This window comes from Lactuca sativa, chromosome 5 (genome assembly GCF_002870075.4).
Source record: "Lactuca sativa cultivar Salinas chromosome 5, Lsat_Salinas_v11, whole genome shotgun sequence".
Classification (NCBI taxonomy): domain Eukaryota; kingdom Viridiplantae; phylum Streptophyta; class Magnoliopsida; order Asterales; family Asteraceae; genus Lactuca; species Lactuca sativa.
Window position 1 is genome coordinate 254,333,902 of NC_056627.2, and position 14,505 is coordinate 254,348,406.

Below are 14,505 nucleotides of genomic sequence, written 5' to 3' on the forward strand. Positions count from 1 at the left end.
AATGTTAAGATTCGTTGATGGCTTGTTTTTGATTTTAGGGATAATACGAAAGAAATCATTTATCAGGCGCATCATTTATGTTTATATCTTCGTTTTTTGTTGATTTTGATATGTCTTCTTCGGTTTACCATCATTTTTTTTTTCAGGTTCATTTTTTATGAAATAACATTTTTTTTGTGAAATTCGTTCTACGATTTTGAGTATGTGCAAGTACGTTAATTTTTTTTGAAGTAAAGAAAGTAGGGTTTTATTCGATGTTGGTTCCTAGATTTGGTTCTTTTTTCTGATTACTCATAAGCCATTGCTTTTTATTTTCCATTTTTATCTACAATCTTTATGTATAGAACATTTTATCCATATAGTCATTCACTACAGAGCTTAATGAAGGAAAAAAGAAACACCCTCTTAGTTTTAATTATTTTGAAGGTTATCGAGCCTCCATGGAAAGCTTACAACATAATGAAAAAAAAGGCTTCCCTTGTGAGGTAAATGCAAATTACGATTCTACCCCTTTTCTTCTTGTAACAATTATCTCACTTTAAAACTTCAAAACACATGTTTTTGTGTTTCAGCATATTATTGATAGCATGAAAGATCCAAGCATTGTTGCATTATGGTTAATCACAATGCCTCAAATTATGAGAGGATTTGAATATGACGATAAGGTCAAACATAAAATATGGTGCCAATACAAGGTTCTTCTTCTTCTTATTATTATTTATTTATTTATTCAACTTTATTACAAAATTAAATAGCTTCTTTTGTTGATATTATTGTTTCTTATTTAGGAAAAATATGTGATATGATTAACTTTGTGATGTTGTAGCAATGAGAAAACCTGGATGGGCAAAAAGTTAGATAAATTTATAATTTATTAACTTCAATGAGAAATTAATTAATTATAGTTTTTGTTATTGAATTTGAAATACAACAAAGAATATATCAATTGATCAAGAACCTGCAAGAAATGATCAAGTGATAGTAAAGAACAGTTTTTATTACAAAGCAAAGAGCAAATTGAAGGCAGAAGTGATGAAGCTCAATCCACCACCATAACCTCAAAAGTGGGGGCATACACTATAAACAAAAGTTTTTTCATTTTTTTTAGTAAATTACATATTTGGTCCTTGTGTTAAGTTATTTTTTTTTTGTTTTTGGTCCCAGAAAGAATCAGGTTGCTGTTTTTGGACCTTGTTTCACTATTTCATAAAACTTTTATGATTGTCTAAGTTAACAGCCTAGTTGTTAGTTTTTTTAAAATAACCATTTTCCCTTGGATCAAAATTAAAAAAAAAAAAAAAAAAAAAAAAAAAGTATAACACAACGACTCGATTTATATTTTTCTATTTTTTTACTTAAGGTTTAGAGTAGATTACATTTTTGGTTCTTGAGTATACTTGAATTTTTTTCAGAAGATTCTAAGGCATCCTTTTGGTATTTCAGGGTCAAACGCCGACTCTAGTTGAGTACACACTTCTGTTATACTGCATATTCTTACCTACCTATGTATGGTACCGATTCTTTGTAAACAAAGAATACAGGGGCCTATTTTCATCTTTGACAACATGGTTATATTTAACTTTAAAGCTCACATCAGCTGTTGAGAAGGTATATTTCTAATTTTGAATTTGTTACTACCAAAGACATAAGAAAAATTTCTAATGAGGGCGTTCATGTCTTTTTTACAACTTGTCTATTGTATTATGTCATGTCATCTCTTGTCTTGTCTATTGATTTTTTTAAAAAGGTATACACACATGTAACATCATAATTTTATTATATATAACATCCAAGTTTAACATTGAGTTTGTTGTTTTCAAAATACGATCATAGTTACAGATTAAAAAGATGGAACCAAGAAACAAACACAACATCAAAAAAAATATAAATTCAAAAACAACATTATACATCCAAATTATAAGTATTAAAAAAAGAACCATACGAATGAGTAAAAACATATAAATTCAAAAACAGTATCAAACTTACAGATTAAAAGGGGTTAAAAGGATTTAAGGAAGAAGTACATACACTTATTCGACTAATCAAACCGATAGGAAGGTTGAGGTTTTTTTGCTTTTGTTTTCTACGAAAGAATTATGACAGAATATTTGTGTAAATCGATTAATAAAAAGGTTTGAAATATATATATATATATATATATATATATATATATATATATATATATATATATATATATATATATAAGTCAATAGGATGAAAATTAGCATGCAATTAGTTGAAATCTCATTTAAACTTAAAATAGAAGATATCATGGTTGAAAATGTGTTGGTTCATAATAATATCCGAAAATTTTGAAGTTTGAAATTAATAGTTTTCGAGATTTTAACATATAATATATTTGGAAAGTATTTTTGAATGAAAATAGAGCCTAAATTTAAGGTTTACATTAATAAGGAATCAATTTTGTGGTTGTATGTTTGGAAATAATTCAAGTATCATTCTTATTCAATTTCTGTATTTAATTTTATAATATAACGGATGGAAATTAATATTGGTAACGGAATCTGATTTTGGAAACTTTAAAATCATTAAGGAATTGTGTAAAGCTTCAAAACAAACGGGTTGACTTCTTGTTTGATCAAGGTGACGTAAGCAAATTACCCTAAGGATGTAAAATCTATTAAAAAAAAAAAAAAACACAATCAACGACCCTTATTGTTTTAGATGATGTAATAAAGTTTTTCTTTTAATAATATTTAGAGATACTTTTGAGTTTCTCTTTATTGTTCGCTTTCGTTCTAAGTCAAAAAAGCACATCTTCATCTTCTCAACGATATTGAGGACTATAGGCAGGGGTAGACCCAAGAATTTTCCAAAGAGGGGTAGTTTTTATTTTTTTATTTTTATTTTTTTGTTTTTTTTTTTAATTGTATAATTTTTTATGGGGCAAATATTTTTCAAGAGTCAATATATAATTTTGAAGGATTAAAATATAATATTTTATTTTAAAAAAAAACTATATTATTATTATTATTATTATTATTATTATTATTATTATTATTATTATTATTATTATTATTATTATTATTTTTTATTTTTTTTTTTTTTTTTTTTTTTTTAGGGGCAGCTGCCCAGCATGCCTATAGGACCTTGCTATTCTTTTACCTTTGCCTGTTTTATTTGATGAGTTAACACCAATGGCGAATTAACTATGAAATCCCACCTTGTTGACTTACGGGTATTTCTCGACTCCAAAATTGCAAAACCTAATAAAAATCTTCGTACTTTTCTCTGAAAAACATATTTTGCAACTACGTAGGATCTTGCAATTTGACCACTTGCGAAAATGATCGTTCGTGCACTAATGTCAAAAAAAGGTAGTTATTTTGTAATTTGTACTGCTAAAAAGGTAGTCAATATGGGCAGACGGTTAGACAGCTAGCAGGGATAGTCCGGTAGATATTTAGTGTGGCCCGATGTGAAGACGACCATCACATGTGGCAACCAATGTTCATGCATGCATGCTTCATTGATTGGTCATATGATATTATTGTATGTATTTTCTGTGTGTATAAATATATATGCCGGTTTACACTGTGTATAACTTATGTTGAGCATTTGAAGATGAACTCCGTTAAAAGATTAACCGAATCTTCTGATCTCAAGTCCATCCCTTCTATCTACGCCTACTCCACAAACTCTAACGAGTACCCTGCTTCAGATCCTCAAGATTCGATCCCCGTCATTGATTTTTCATTGCTCACGTCCCCTGATCCTACCCTACGGTGTCAAGTGATCCAAGACCTTGATAAAGCCTGCACTGAATGGGGATTTTTTCAGGTTCTTGCTATCTATCTTGAATTCAGTCGCTTAAAATATGGCTGCAGATTAATTGTTCTTAAGCTCTTTTTGATGGTTTTAAATTGTTTAGGTGATTAATCATGGCGTTCCCGAGACTTTGATGAACATGGTTATAAAAAAATCGAGTGAATTTTTTGATCTGACAGATGAAGAAAAGAAAGATTTTGAGGAAAAGGATGTTCGTGATCCAATCAGATATGGAACAAGCTTCAATACTAAGAAGGAAAAGTTTTTTTGCTGGAGAGATTTTCTGAAGCTTATTGTACACCCGGAGTTTCACTCGCCTAACAAGCCCCTGGGGTTCAGGTAACCAGTTTCATTCTTTTAAGTTCCATTGATATCCGTTCATGCTAAAACTACATATTTGTTTCTTTTCAAAAGGTTTCAGTATTCTATTGTTATTGAAGGGTGTTAATCAAATTCGCTTCCTACTCATCTTATCATGAGTGTACATGTTTGGTCAACAAAATACAATCGTGAAGATTAATCAAATTCCATTCACACGGTTCATTCAGAATAAAAAGGAGCTAGATACATATCATGTTTTAGACGGGCATCATTTATTTAAAATTTTGACTCAGTCTATTCTTTCCATTCATTTTTTCAATTGTGTCGTCATCTTCTTAAATCATTTTTGTAAATCATTTGTACAGAAAAGATTTTATCCTAACACGGGAAAAAGAAACATGGTTTTGTCATTACGCCATTACCTTTTGAGGTTAAATCATGTAATAACTTTGATATGATTCTTGTTTTGCAGTGATGTTCTATTCGAGTACACAAAAAGAACTAGAGAAGTAGCAAGGGGGTTACTTAGTGGGATATCAACGAGCCTAGGACTTGATCACACTTGCATAGAAAAAGCTTTAAAACTGGAATCGAGTTTACAGATATGTATTGTCAATCTTTACCCCCCTTGCCCACAACCCGATCTCGCAATAGGGTTGCCACCTCATTCGGATCACGGCCTCCTTACATTCCTCATAGAAAATGGCATAGGCGGACTTCAAGTTAAGCACAATGGTCAATGGGTCGATGTGAACAATACTCTTCCCGGCTCGTTTCTAGTCAATACTGCAGACCACCTTGAGGTACCTAAGTATTTTTTATTACATGTGACAAGACTGGACTCGACATAAAACCTATTTATGTCATGTCTTTTGTAACAAACGTGCCTAAGTATCTGTTGATAATGTTTTTTGGGTGTGTAGATTTTTAGTAATGGGAGGTACAAAAGTGTGGAGCATCGTGCGGTTGTAAATAATGCTTTCACAAGGATATCAGTGGCTGTAGCAAATGGGCCGTCGCCAGATACAGCAGTGAGGCCGGCTTACGAGTTGGTGGATGAAGAAAGGTGTCCGGCGACATTTGTTCCGATGAAGTACAAGGAGTATGTGGAAATGCAACAAAGCAACAAACTGTACAGGAAAACTTGTTTGGACCAGGTTCGTGTATGAAGAATTAATAAGTGTATGTGTGTCCCATGTGATGTCAACGTTAGTGAGTGGTTGATTTTTTCACGACACCCTGATTTGTATTTATGCTATTGTTTTTGTTGCATAAATTTTGTATTTTGTTTTTTGGTATGCATACGTACTAATGGCGTTTGGTTGGGGGAAAGAATTGGACGGGACTAGATTGACTTTCTATGGTTGTTCTTGATTGTAAGATCAACTATCAAGGAGATCAGTATTCACATCTTTTTATAAAGATGAAAGATCGTTAGGCTATCAGGAGTGGCACTCGGAAGACGCGTGGGAGCTGACGTGTCAGCTCCCTTCACGCGTGAACACCGCCCCACCTTCTGGTGGGGGTCTTGTTCCGTGGACGCGAAGACGGGTTGAGACGCTTGATTTGATTGGTGGCTCATTTTCGACCGTTTCTTTCTTACCGTTTGGACAAAAAAAAAAATTAATTAATTAATTAATTAATTCTTTAATTTACTTTCTCTATCTATATATACATCCACATACACAATTTTTTTTAAAACATTCATACAAATTCTTTCAAAACAAACATACAAACTCAACCAAAAAATGGATAGCGATTCTGATGATAATTTGGTTTTGCACACACTATTGTCTGCGGCACAAGACGCGATTAGTCAGAGAGGCGAAACTTCACATCGCGAGAAGAAACATAGAAAATATATCAATCGGGATCGAGAGGCGGCACATGAACTTTTGGTACGTGATTATTTTGCCCCTGATAGTCTTTATGACCTTTCGAAATTCGAAGACCATTTTCGTATTAGTAGAAACTTATTTTTACGTATAGCTTCAGATTTGGAACGTAATTATGAGTTTTTCCAATTACGTTGGGATGCTAGAGGTAAACGTGGTTTTACCACAGTACAAAAATGTACGGCCGCTCTTAGACAATTGGGATATGGTATAACCGCAGACGCATCAGATGAGTATCTGAAAATGTCGGAGAGGACGGGTCGAGATTGTACATACCTTTTCTGTGAGTATGTGATAGAGCTTTACCGTGACATATACCTGCGACATCCGACTAAAAGTGATGTCGAACAGTTATATGCCGCGCATGAAGCTAAACATGGTTTTCCAGGGATGCTTGGTAGTATTGATTGTACACATTGGGAGTGGGCAAATTGTCCCAATGCGTGGCGTGGTCAGTTCACACGAGGAGATCATGGGGTCCCGACTGTTATACTGGAGGCGGTTGTTTCAAACGACCTATGGTTTTGGCATGCATTCTTTGGCATGGCGGGGTCAAACAATGACCTGAATGTGCTCCATGCGTCTCCGATATTTAACGATATTTTGCAGGGTAAAGCACCACATATGTCATACGTTGTGAATGGAAATGAATACAAGTATGGATATTACCTAGGTGATGGGATATACCCAGAGTATGCTACATTTGTTAAGTCTTTTTCGTTTCCAGCAGATGAGAAACGAAAATTGTTCAAGTTAGCACAGGAATCTGCACGGAAGGACGTTGAAAAAGCATTTGGAGTCCTATAACAAAGATGACACATAATCAAGCATCCAGCAAGAACATGGGATAGGGCAAAACTAACGACAGTGTTGACTGCCTGTGTGATTTTACATAACATGATAATAGAAGAAGAGGGCAGAGCTATTTGTTCATATACCGACAACGATGCACTTAACCCACCTGCAGTAATACAAGTTGGCAGCCCGGCATACTTCTCTAGGGTTTTGGAAATACAAAATCGTGAAACACATCACAATCTACGACACGATTTGACCGAGCACATATGGGAGAGACAACACCAAGGGGGAAATGACGATGAAGACGAAGAGGACGAGGGCGATGATTACGACGAGAATGCAGACGGTGACGACGAGGCGGATGAGGATGAGGATGATGATGATGATGACAATGAGTAGTACTATTCTACGGTTTTTGTGTTTTACTTTTTTTTTTTTTACTTTTTTTTTTTAGTTAAGTAGTGTAGTAGTTGATTTGTTAGGTTTTATGTGTGTTTTAGTAATTTTAGGTTTTAAATTTCTATGTTTTTAATTAATGAATTTCTATGTTTTTAATTAATGAAAGTTTTTTTTTTTTTTTTTTGTATTTTCATAAAATTTATTTATCTTATAAATTATGTTTTTTATTTCATATAGTGTTACGAAAAATAAAAAAAAAATTACCTATTTTAAAAATTATGTTATTTACTTAACAAAATGTTAAAATAATAATAATAATAAAAAAGTAAATATTGTTAGTGGTGACCATTTCCATAGTGGAGTGGGTTGGTGGTGAAGATGATGTGGCGCATAGGTGGCACCACTTTTTCGGTGAGTTTGTAGTGACCACTCCATATAGCCTTAGCAAAACCCTTTATGATGGCTATACAGTTCAGTTTTTATGTGGGATAAAAATTATAACTATCGTTTTATTAGAACGTGGGGCCTACTTCGATGCCCACAAAACACCGACAAAGATTTGTACACATTTTGGATTTTAAAGAACATATTTTGGATTTTAAAGATAAGAAGGATATTCATATATAAGAGATCAAGAACAAACAAATTTCTAATCTTGTTGAACTTTTTTGTGAGAAAAAATGATAGTCGTATTGACAGTACGCCAATCCTAATCCACTTAAAAAATGGGATCTATAACCCTAAGCAATTCTTGTTCTTATGGTTTGGTTATAAAAACAAATATCAGTTGCATTTCTTGGTTAAAAAACCCAATTAGCTCTTTGTTTTTGTAATTGTTTTTTTTCCTTCTCCCTAGCTTCTTGCTAGTGTGAGTTTTCTATATATAAAAATTAATTAAGTCGTTCAAAAAATAAGATAACTTTATAACAAAGAACATGTATTTTCATTGTTAGTGACCTTTAGATGTATACGAACGCATGTGAATGAAAGTTCTATTGTTAAAAATACTGTTACAAGTGTTCAGTAAATAATAAAAATATGATTAGAGAACTCAATTAAATTTTTAATGAATTAATAAACTTAATTAGTTGAAAATAATCAATAGCCGAGATTGGACAGTTACAGTTGTTTAAAAAATAATTGTCTCCAGCAAATTGCGTTTGTTAGATAAATTTGAGCCAAAGACTATGATTAAGTTTTCTGGTTCCCTCTAAATTTGAGTTTTTTCACATTTCTTTGCTACGAAGCTTATATTATTATTCAAAGATTTCACGACGTTATCAAGTTACATTTTTTGTATTTGAATAAATTTTGCTATTTAAGTTTTTTATTAATTTTGTAGCAGTTAATTGTGGTTTTCACTTTTCAGCATCTCATATGTATAAGGTAAAGTATATTTGAATATGTATCAGCTAAACAAACAAAAACGTCAGGATGGCCGAGTGGTCTAAGGCGCCAGACTCAAGTTCTGGTCTTCGAAAGAGGGCGTGGGTTCAAATCCCACTTCTGACAATCTTTTTTTTCCAATTGTGTTGTCAAAGTCAACATTTACTTCAATACAAAAGTCAAACCGTTTTCTCCAATTGTGCCGGTGGAAATATATTTGCAGCTCTTTCCCGGTTCAAACTCGTAATCGGAAACCTATTTTACCCCTATATTTTTACTAAGATACGCATGTTTGTATGAAGTTCACTCTTTGATTTATAAGTGAAGTAATATAAGTTTAGTTTTTCATTTGCTTATTTTGGATTTTTTTTATTACGAGTTTAGTTTTCATTTAGTAGGATCCAAATCCAATATTTATGTCATCTTTTGACAATCAATCATGGCATCCGGAAGTATATCCCACCCTATAATATAATAACTAGATCAGTCATCACACTTGTACATACGAATTATAAATAAAACTGATACTTTTTTTTAATTTATCAGTCCTGAAAAAACTTGATTTGTACATCGTTATATCAACATACTATTTAACCAAAAGAATGCCTTAGAAATAATACCACGACAACACCCACTCTATGAAGTCGTTTTAAAATGAAGTTACCCCAAATCCGAATCTGATAAATTTTAAACCTAGAGTGACATGATGTTCAAAAGAAATATCACTCAAACACTCAAACAACGTACTAAGTTGAACGTAGTAGGGTTGGGTAGCACGACTTTCTCAACTATTGAATGTTCATTACAAACTCGTCACTATCAAATATAGTGAGTAGTGTTAAACTATATATATATTTGTATTATTATGTTGTATTAGTTTTAGTCATTTACTGTAGTCCATATTCTTTAGCATAGCCCATCCTGTATTTGGCCATGTAGTCGTCCGTTATTACACTTGTGTATTATTTATACTTGAGTGAATGAAAGTATTAGGTTTGGTCACGATCAAAATCTCAAACCTCCTAATGGAAAAGCTTTAGCTTCTTCTGAATCGACTCACCATGACTCCATTTTTCAAGTCATGGATTTATAGCACCCTCTCCACATCTCTTCTACGAATGGTATTAGAGAAAAAGGTGACAGACTATGGTCTTTGAAATAGCCTGGAAACATTGTTTCCTAACAACAAAGAATCCCGAGCACATCAATTGGAGACTGAACATCGCAACATCATCAAGGGGGATTCTTGGGTTTCCACGTAATGTGCTCATATCAAGAAGATTGATGATTAACCTGAGAACCTTGGAGCCTCGGTTACTGATCGAAACTTGCTATCTCATCTACTCAGTGGCTTGTCCTCCAAGTTCTCGTACATCGCCATCACCTTACTATCTCATCTACTCAGTGGCTTGTCCTCCAAGTTCTCGTACATCGCCATCACCACCTGTTACACACTGAGTCGTTTCCCTCATTCATGAAGGCTCGCTTTATGCTTGTTGTGGAAGAACAAGAACTCCAACATGATCACAACAAGAACTCTATGACTTCTCACATTGATCATTCTTCTTCTCCTCACGTTTTAGCGATAGATGGCATGGTTCAATATTCCTCGTAAGGGAAATTCATCATGTGACAACAATAGAGGTGGCCGGAATCAGAGCAGAGGATGCCGTTTCGACGATGTTCGCTTCGACAGTGGACAACCAACTTACCGGTCCCTTGCAAAACTCACATGGCCAAGCATACGGGTGGTACCGGTGTCAAAAGTGCTACCAATCAAGCCCATTATTTTTTTGGGCCACCTAATGTGACAACTCCAACCCAACAGGAGTTTCTCACTCCACAAGCAACCCAACAACAACAATTTGGGTCTGATCAACCCAATACTTTCCCCTAAATGTTCAATATAATGTCGTTTTCGGATCCGGGCAACACGGGATGGTATATGGATACTGGGGCCACCTCACACCTTCATTCAAATGTAGGTATAATTTCTACTATTTATGATATTAACATGTTTCCTAATTCTCTTGTAGTTGGAGATGACTCTTCAATTCCTGTAAATAAAGTGAGGCACACTACTGTTCTGCACACTAATTCATATCGTACCCTCACTCTAAAAAACGTCCTTATTACTCCTCAAATTATTAAAAAATTCATTTGTATTCGTCGTTTTACTTGTGAAAATTTAGTTTCTATTGAATTTGATTCTTTTGGTTTTTCTGTGAAGGAACTCAAAACCAAACAAATTCTTATGCGATGTGACAGTACTGGGGATCTCTATCCTCTCACTACACCCCACCATTCAAGTATTTGCTTCCATTACTCCCCAAGTTTGGCATCAACGTCTTGGTTAACTTAGCCACCAAGTTTTTAAGTAATTAGTTGATAGTCATTTTATTTCATGTTTCAATAATAAGTTGTCAAACTTGTGCGAATGTTGTCAAATGGGCAAACATGTCAAATTACCTTTTAGTTTATCTAATTCCATTACTTTGTCTCCTTTTGAGCTTGTCCATTCTGATGTTTGGACTTCCCCGGTCACTAGTATTAGTGGGATAAAATATTATGTCATATTTTTGGATGATTATTCACATTACCTATGGGTGTACCCTTTACGGGTCAAAGCTGAGGTCTTCTCTAAATTTGTCCATTTTCGTGCCATTGTTCTTAATCAATTTCACTTCGACATTAAAACCATACAATGCGACAATGGTGGTGAATATCGTAGCAAACAATTCCAACAACTTTGTGATACAAATGGCATTCACATGCGTTTTTCTTGTCCTCACATATACCAACAAAACGGTAATTAAATCTGAACGCATCTTACGCACCATCAACAATATTGTTCGTACCCTTCTTCTTCAAGCTCGTCTTCCTCCCAAATACCGGGTTGAAGACCTTCTAATGGTTGTACATCTCCTAAATATCCTTCCAACCACCAATATAAAAAATGACACTCCATTTTAAAAGTTATACACCAAAACTCCCACTTATCATAATTTGTGTGTTTTCGGTTGCCTTTATTTTCCTCACACTGTTGTTCCCCACTAACTTTTCCCACATTCTATTCCTTGTATTTTTCTTGGATATACCTCAAACCATAAAGGATATCGATATATAAACCTTCATACAAAACAAACTATCATTTATAGACACATGATTTTTGATGAGACTGTGTTTCCTTTTGGGACCATGGCCCCCAACAACTCTCCTTCCCACTCGTTTCTCGAGCATGTACTTCTTCCATCTCCCAACCTCCACAAAACCTCCTCCATTTCAGATACTTTTATACCCGAAAACCCTCTTGATGACTCGACTCTCGTACAGCAGACTCCTCACGAGTCACTCTCTTTCGATCCCTTTGCCTCATCGGTCAATCCCAGTACGCCCGATATCTCACCCTCTCGGTCCTCATCTGCTCTTTTAACACCTGCAGATTCGGTCTAGTTAATTTGAATATTACAAGTGTTAAAATTGACATTTTGATTGAAGATTATTTAGGATAAATAATCTTAACCAAAGTTATAGTATATGTGACAAGGACTCCGTCCATATAAAAAATGCCTAAATCTGACTTCGTGAGATGAAGTTATGCTTTTTCTAACATTTCAGCGTAGCACTATACAACTCAGAAACTGAAACTGAAATTTGTCGATTGTTAGGAAAAACAATCTAAAAGAGAGTTGAAGATCTCGTCATTACTTATTCGTTGATATAAAGACAGTCATGAATGGAGTTAAGCCTGTTAATAATAAAACAATAAAAATAAAGTCAAAGTTAGCAGACAGAGTCTAAATAAAAGTTGTAAATCACGTCGATAACTATGCGTGGATATAAAACCCTTAGAAAATGGAGTTCGCATGAAGAAGATATCAATTTTCTAAAAAACATAAATTCTTCGCATGCACCCACACGCAGAAACATCTTGCAAAATCGCACTGACACTCCACCCAGAATGCGACACATGGCACCACATAGAGAACGACACGTGTTCACGTCTGACCGTATGCATGATGTGTACTCAGATTTTAACTATATATATATATATATATATATATATATATATATATATATATATATATATATATATATATATATATATATATATATATATATATTCCTTCGATTTCAGCCTCATTTTTCACGTCCTCACCCGTAAACCTCTGGATTTCCTCTCGTATCTTTACACCCTTTTACTCTAGAAGTTTTCGACCCCTTTAGCAAAGCCTTGCGGTGTTGATAGTTGGCGAAAAGAAGCTCCCGGATCAGAGTTCTGCCCACATAATCCCTGGTTTTCATCAGAATACTCTGTAAGTTAAGCTACACTTATTTTATTCAAGTGTAACTTTTAATTGTAGTCATAGTCATTATTATGAGCCTACAATTATGATTTATCAGTGATTCCAACATCATTATATTGATTGATCTACTTACGGGGATGATGTATAGGTTGTATTTAGTGAGGTGTTTAAAGTAGGATTTCCAAATAGTATACTATGTATACCAAACGGACCCTACATCTGATATGATCCTACCTAGTTGTTCCTTAATTGATAAATCTTGATGTAGAAATTGGGATTCGTGAGGAATCTATACTATCATTAGTCACCAGACTTATAAAACTAATACTTAGTAATATGAACCAAGATCGCATCAAAAGTAAAAGCCAAGTACGGAAGCGAATCACTGCCCTACTTTTTAATCATCCACTTTAACAAGTAAGTGCATAGTTACTTTCATCTACACATAGATATGAAGTATTTAGATAATAAAATCCTATATGTGCCTACTATTTGCAATATGTGTTGATGAACTCATATGATATGATTTTACTCGATTGATTATACAAGTATTTTCATATACAATATATATATATATATATATATATATATATATATATATATATATATATGAAGTTTTTAGATAATAAAATCCTATATGTGCTTATTATTTGCAATATGTGTTGATGAACTCATATGATATGATTTTACTCGATTGATTATACAAGTATTTTCATATACATTATATATATATATATATATATATATATATATATATATATATATATATATATATATATATATATATAGTGTAGTGATAGGTGATGAGCGATGGGAAATAAGAGACGGAAAATGATTAGGAGATGCTCTGACCCTCACTTGCGATGATTACGATGTAGTCGTCTACCAGAGTATAGATGAAAACCAAAGACTAATCTAAATAGTCCAATGGAACACCGAAGGTTTACAACCTGTAGGTAATGAATTTACGAGTTCAAGCGATGTAAGAACCGTGTATTCATGTGATGTACTCTACCTAAGAATTACAAGTTCAAGTGATGTAAGAACCGTGTATTCATGCGATGTACTCTACTAACGAATTACAAGTTCATGTGATGTAAGAACCGTATATTCAATGTGATGATTAGGCAATGAACACTAGTAAAAGACATTAGCAATGAAAATATAAACTGTGATGACAAGCAACAAATATTAGGAGAAGTCTTTAACGATGGAAATATACCACTAAATGATAGGTGATGACTCCATTAAGACAGTGAGTCGTATGGAACCCCAAGTGGTTAAGATGAATGACCCTGAAATGTAGATTGAATGGAATGGATGCACTTACAAGGACTTTACGACTTTCAAATCATCAACTTTTAGTGGAAAGGAAGGTCTGATCGAGGTTATAGATTGGATTTCTGAAATTTAGTTGGCTTTCATTACTTCTGGTTGCAAAGGCAAGTTACAAACCACTTACGCGGTGCGACAATTTAGAGGCAGGGCTGTTCGCTGGTGGAATATCTTAAGAAAGGTTTTAAGCCCTAACGAGCCACTAAAACTGACATGGATAGAATTCTTAGTTCACTTCAAGTGCAAGTACTGCTTAGCCCAAAACATGCTAGAGC

The 14,505-nt window shown here is 33.8% G+C and overlaps 2 protein-coding genes and 1 non-coding gene across 3 annotated transcripts; all 3 read left to right on the forward strand.

Annotated features, from left to right (window-relative positions):
• The first annotated feature begins 3,391 nt into the window (after positions 1 to 3,391).
• On the forward strand, positions 3,392 to 5,469 carry LOC111913258 (2-oxoglutarate-dependent dioxygenase 19). Its single transcript, XM_023908975.3, has 4 exons — positions 3,392 to 3,801; positions 3,893 to 4,128; positions 4,583 to 4,913; positions 5,034 to 5,469. The coding sequence occupies exons 1-4, from the start codon at positions 3,457 to 3,459 to the stop codon at positions 5,277 to 5,279; spliced, it is 1,158 nt and encodes a 385-aa protein (XP_023764743.1). The 5' UTR covers positions 3,392 to 3,456; the 3' UTR covers positions 5,280 to 5,469.
• A 389-nt stretch (positions 5,470 to 5,858) lies between these two features.
• LOC111913293 (uncharacterized) lies at positions 5,859 to 6,812 on the forward strand. The gene has a single exon (XM_023909017.2). It carries the CDS (start codon positions 5,859 to 5,861, stop codon positions 6,810 to 6,812), a length of 954 nt encoding a protein of 317 aa, XP_023764785.2.
• A 1,818-nt stretch (positions 6,813 to 8,630) lies between these two features.
• Positions 8,631 to 8,714, forward strand: TRNAL-CAA (transfer RNA leucine (anticodon CAA)). Its single transcript has one exon. It is a non-coding gene; the product is annotated as a tRNA-Leu (tRNA).
• The last annotated feature ends 5,791 nt before the right edge of the window (positions 8,715 to 14,505 follow it).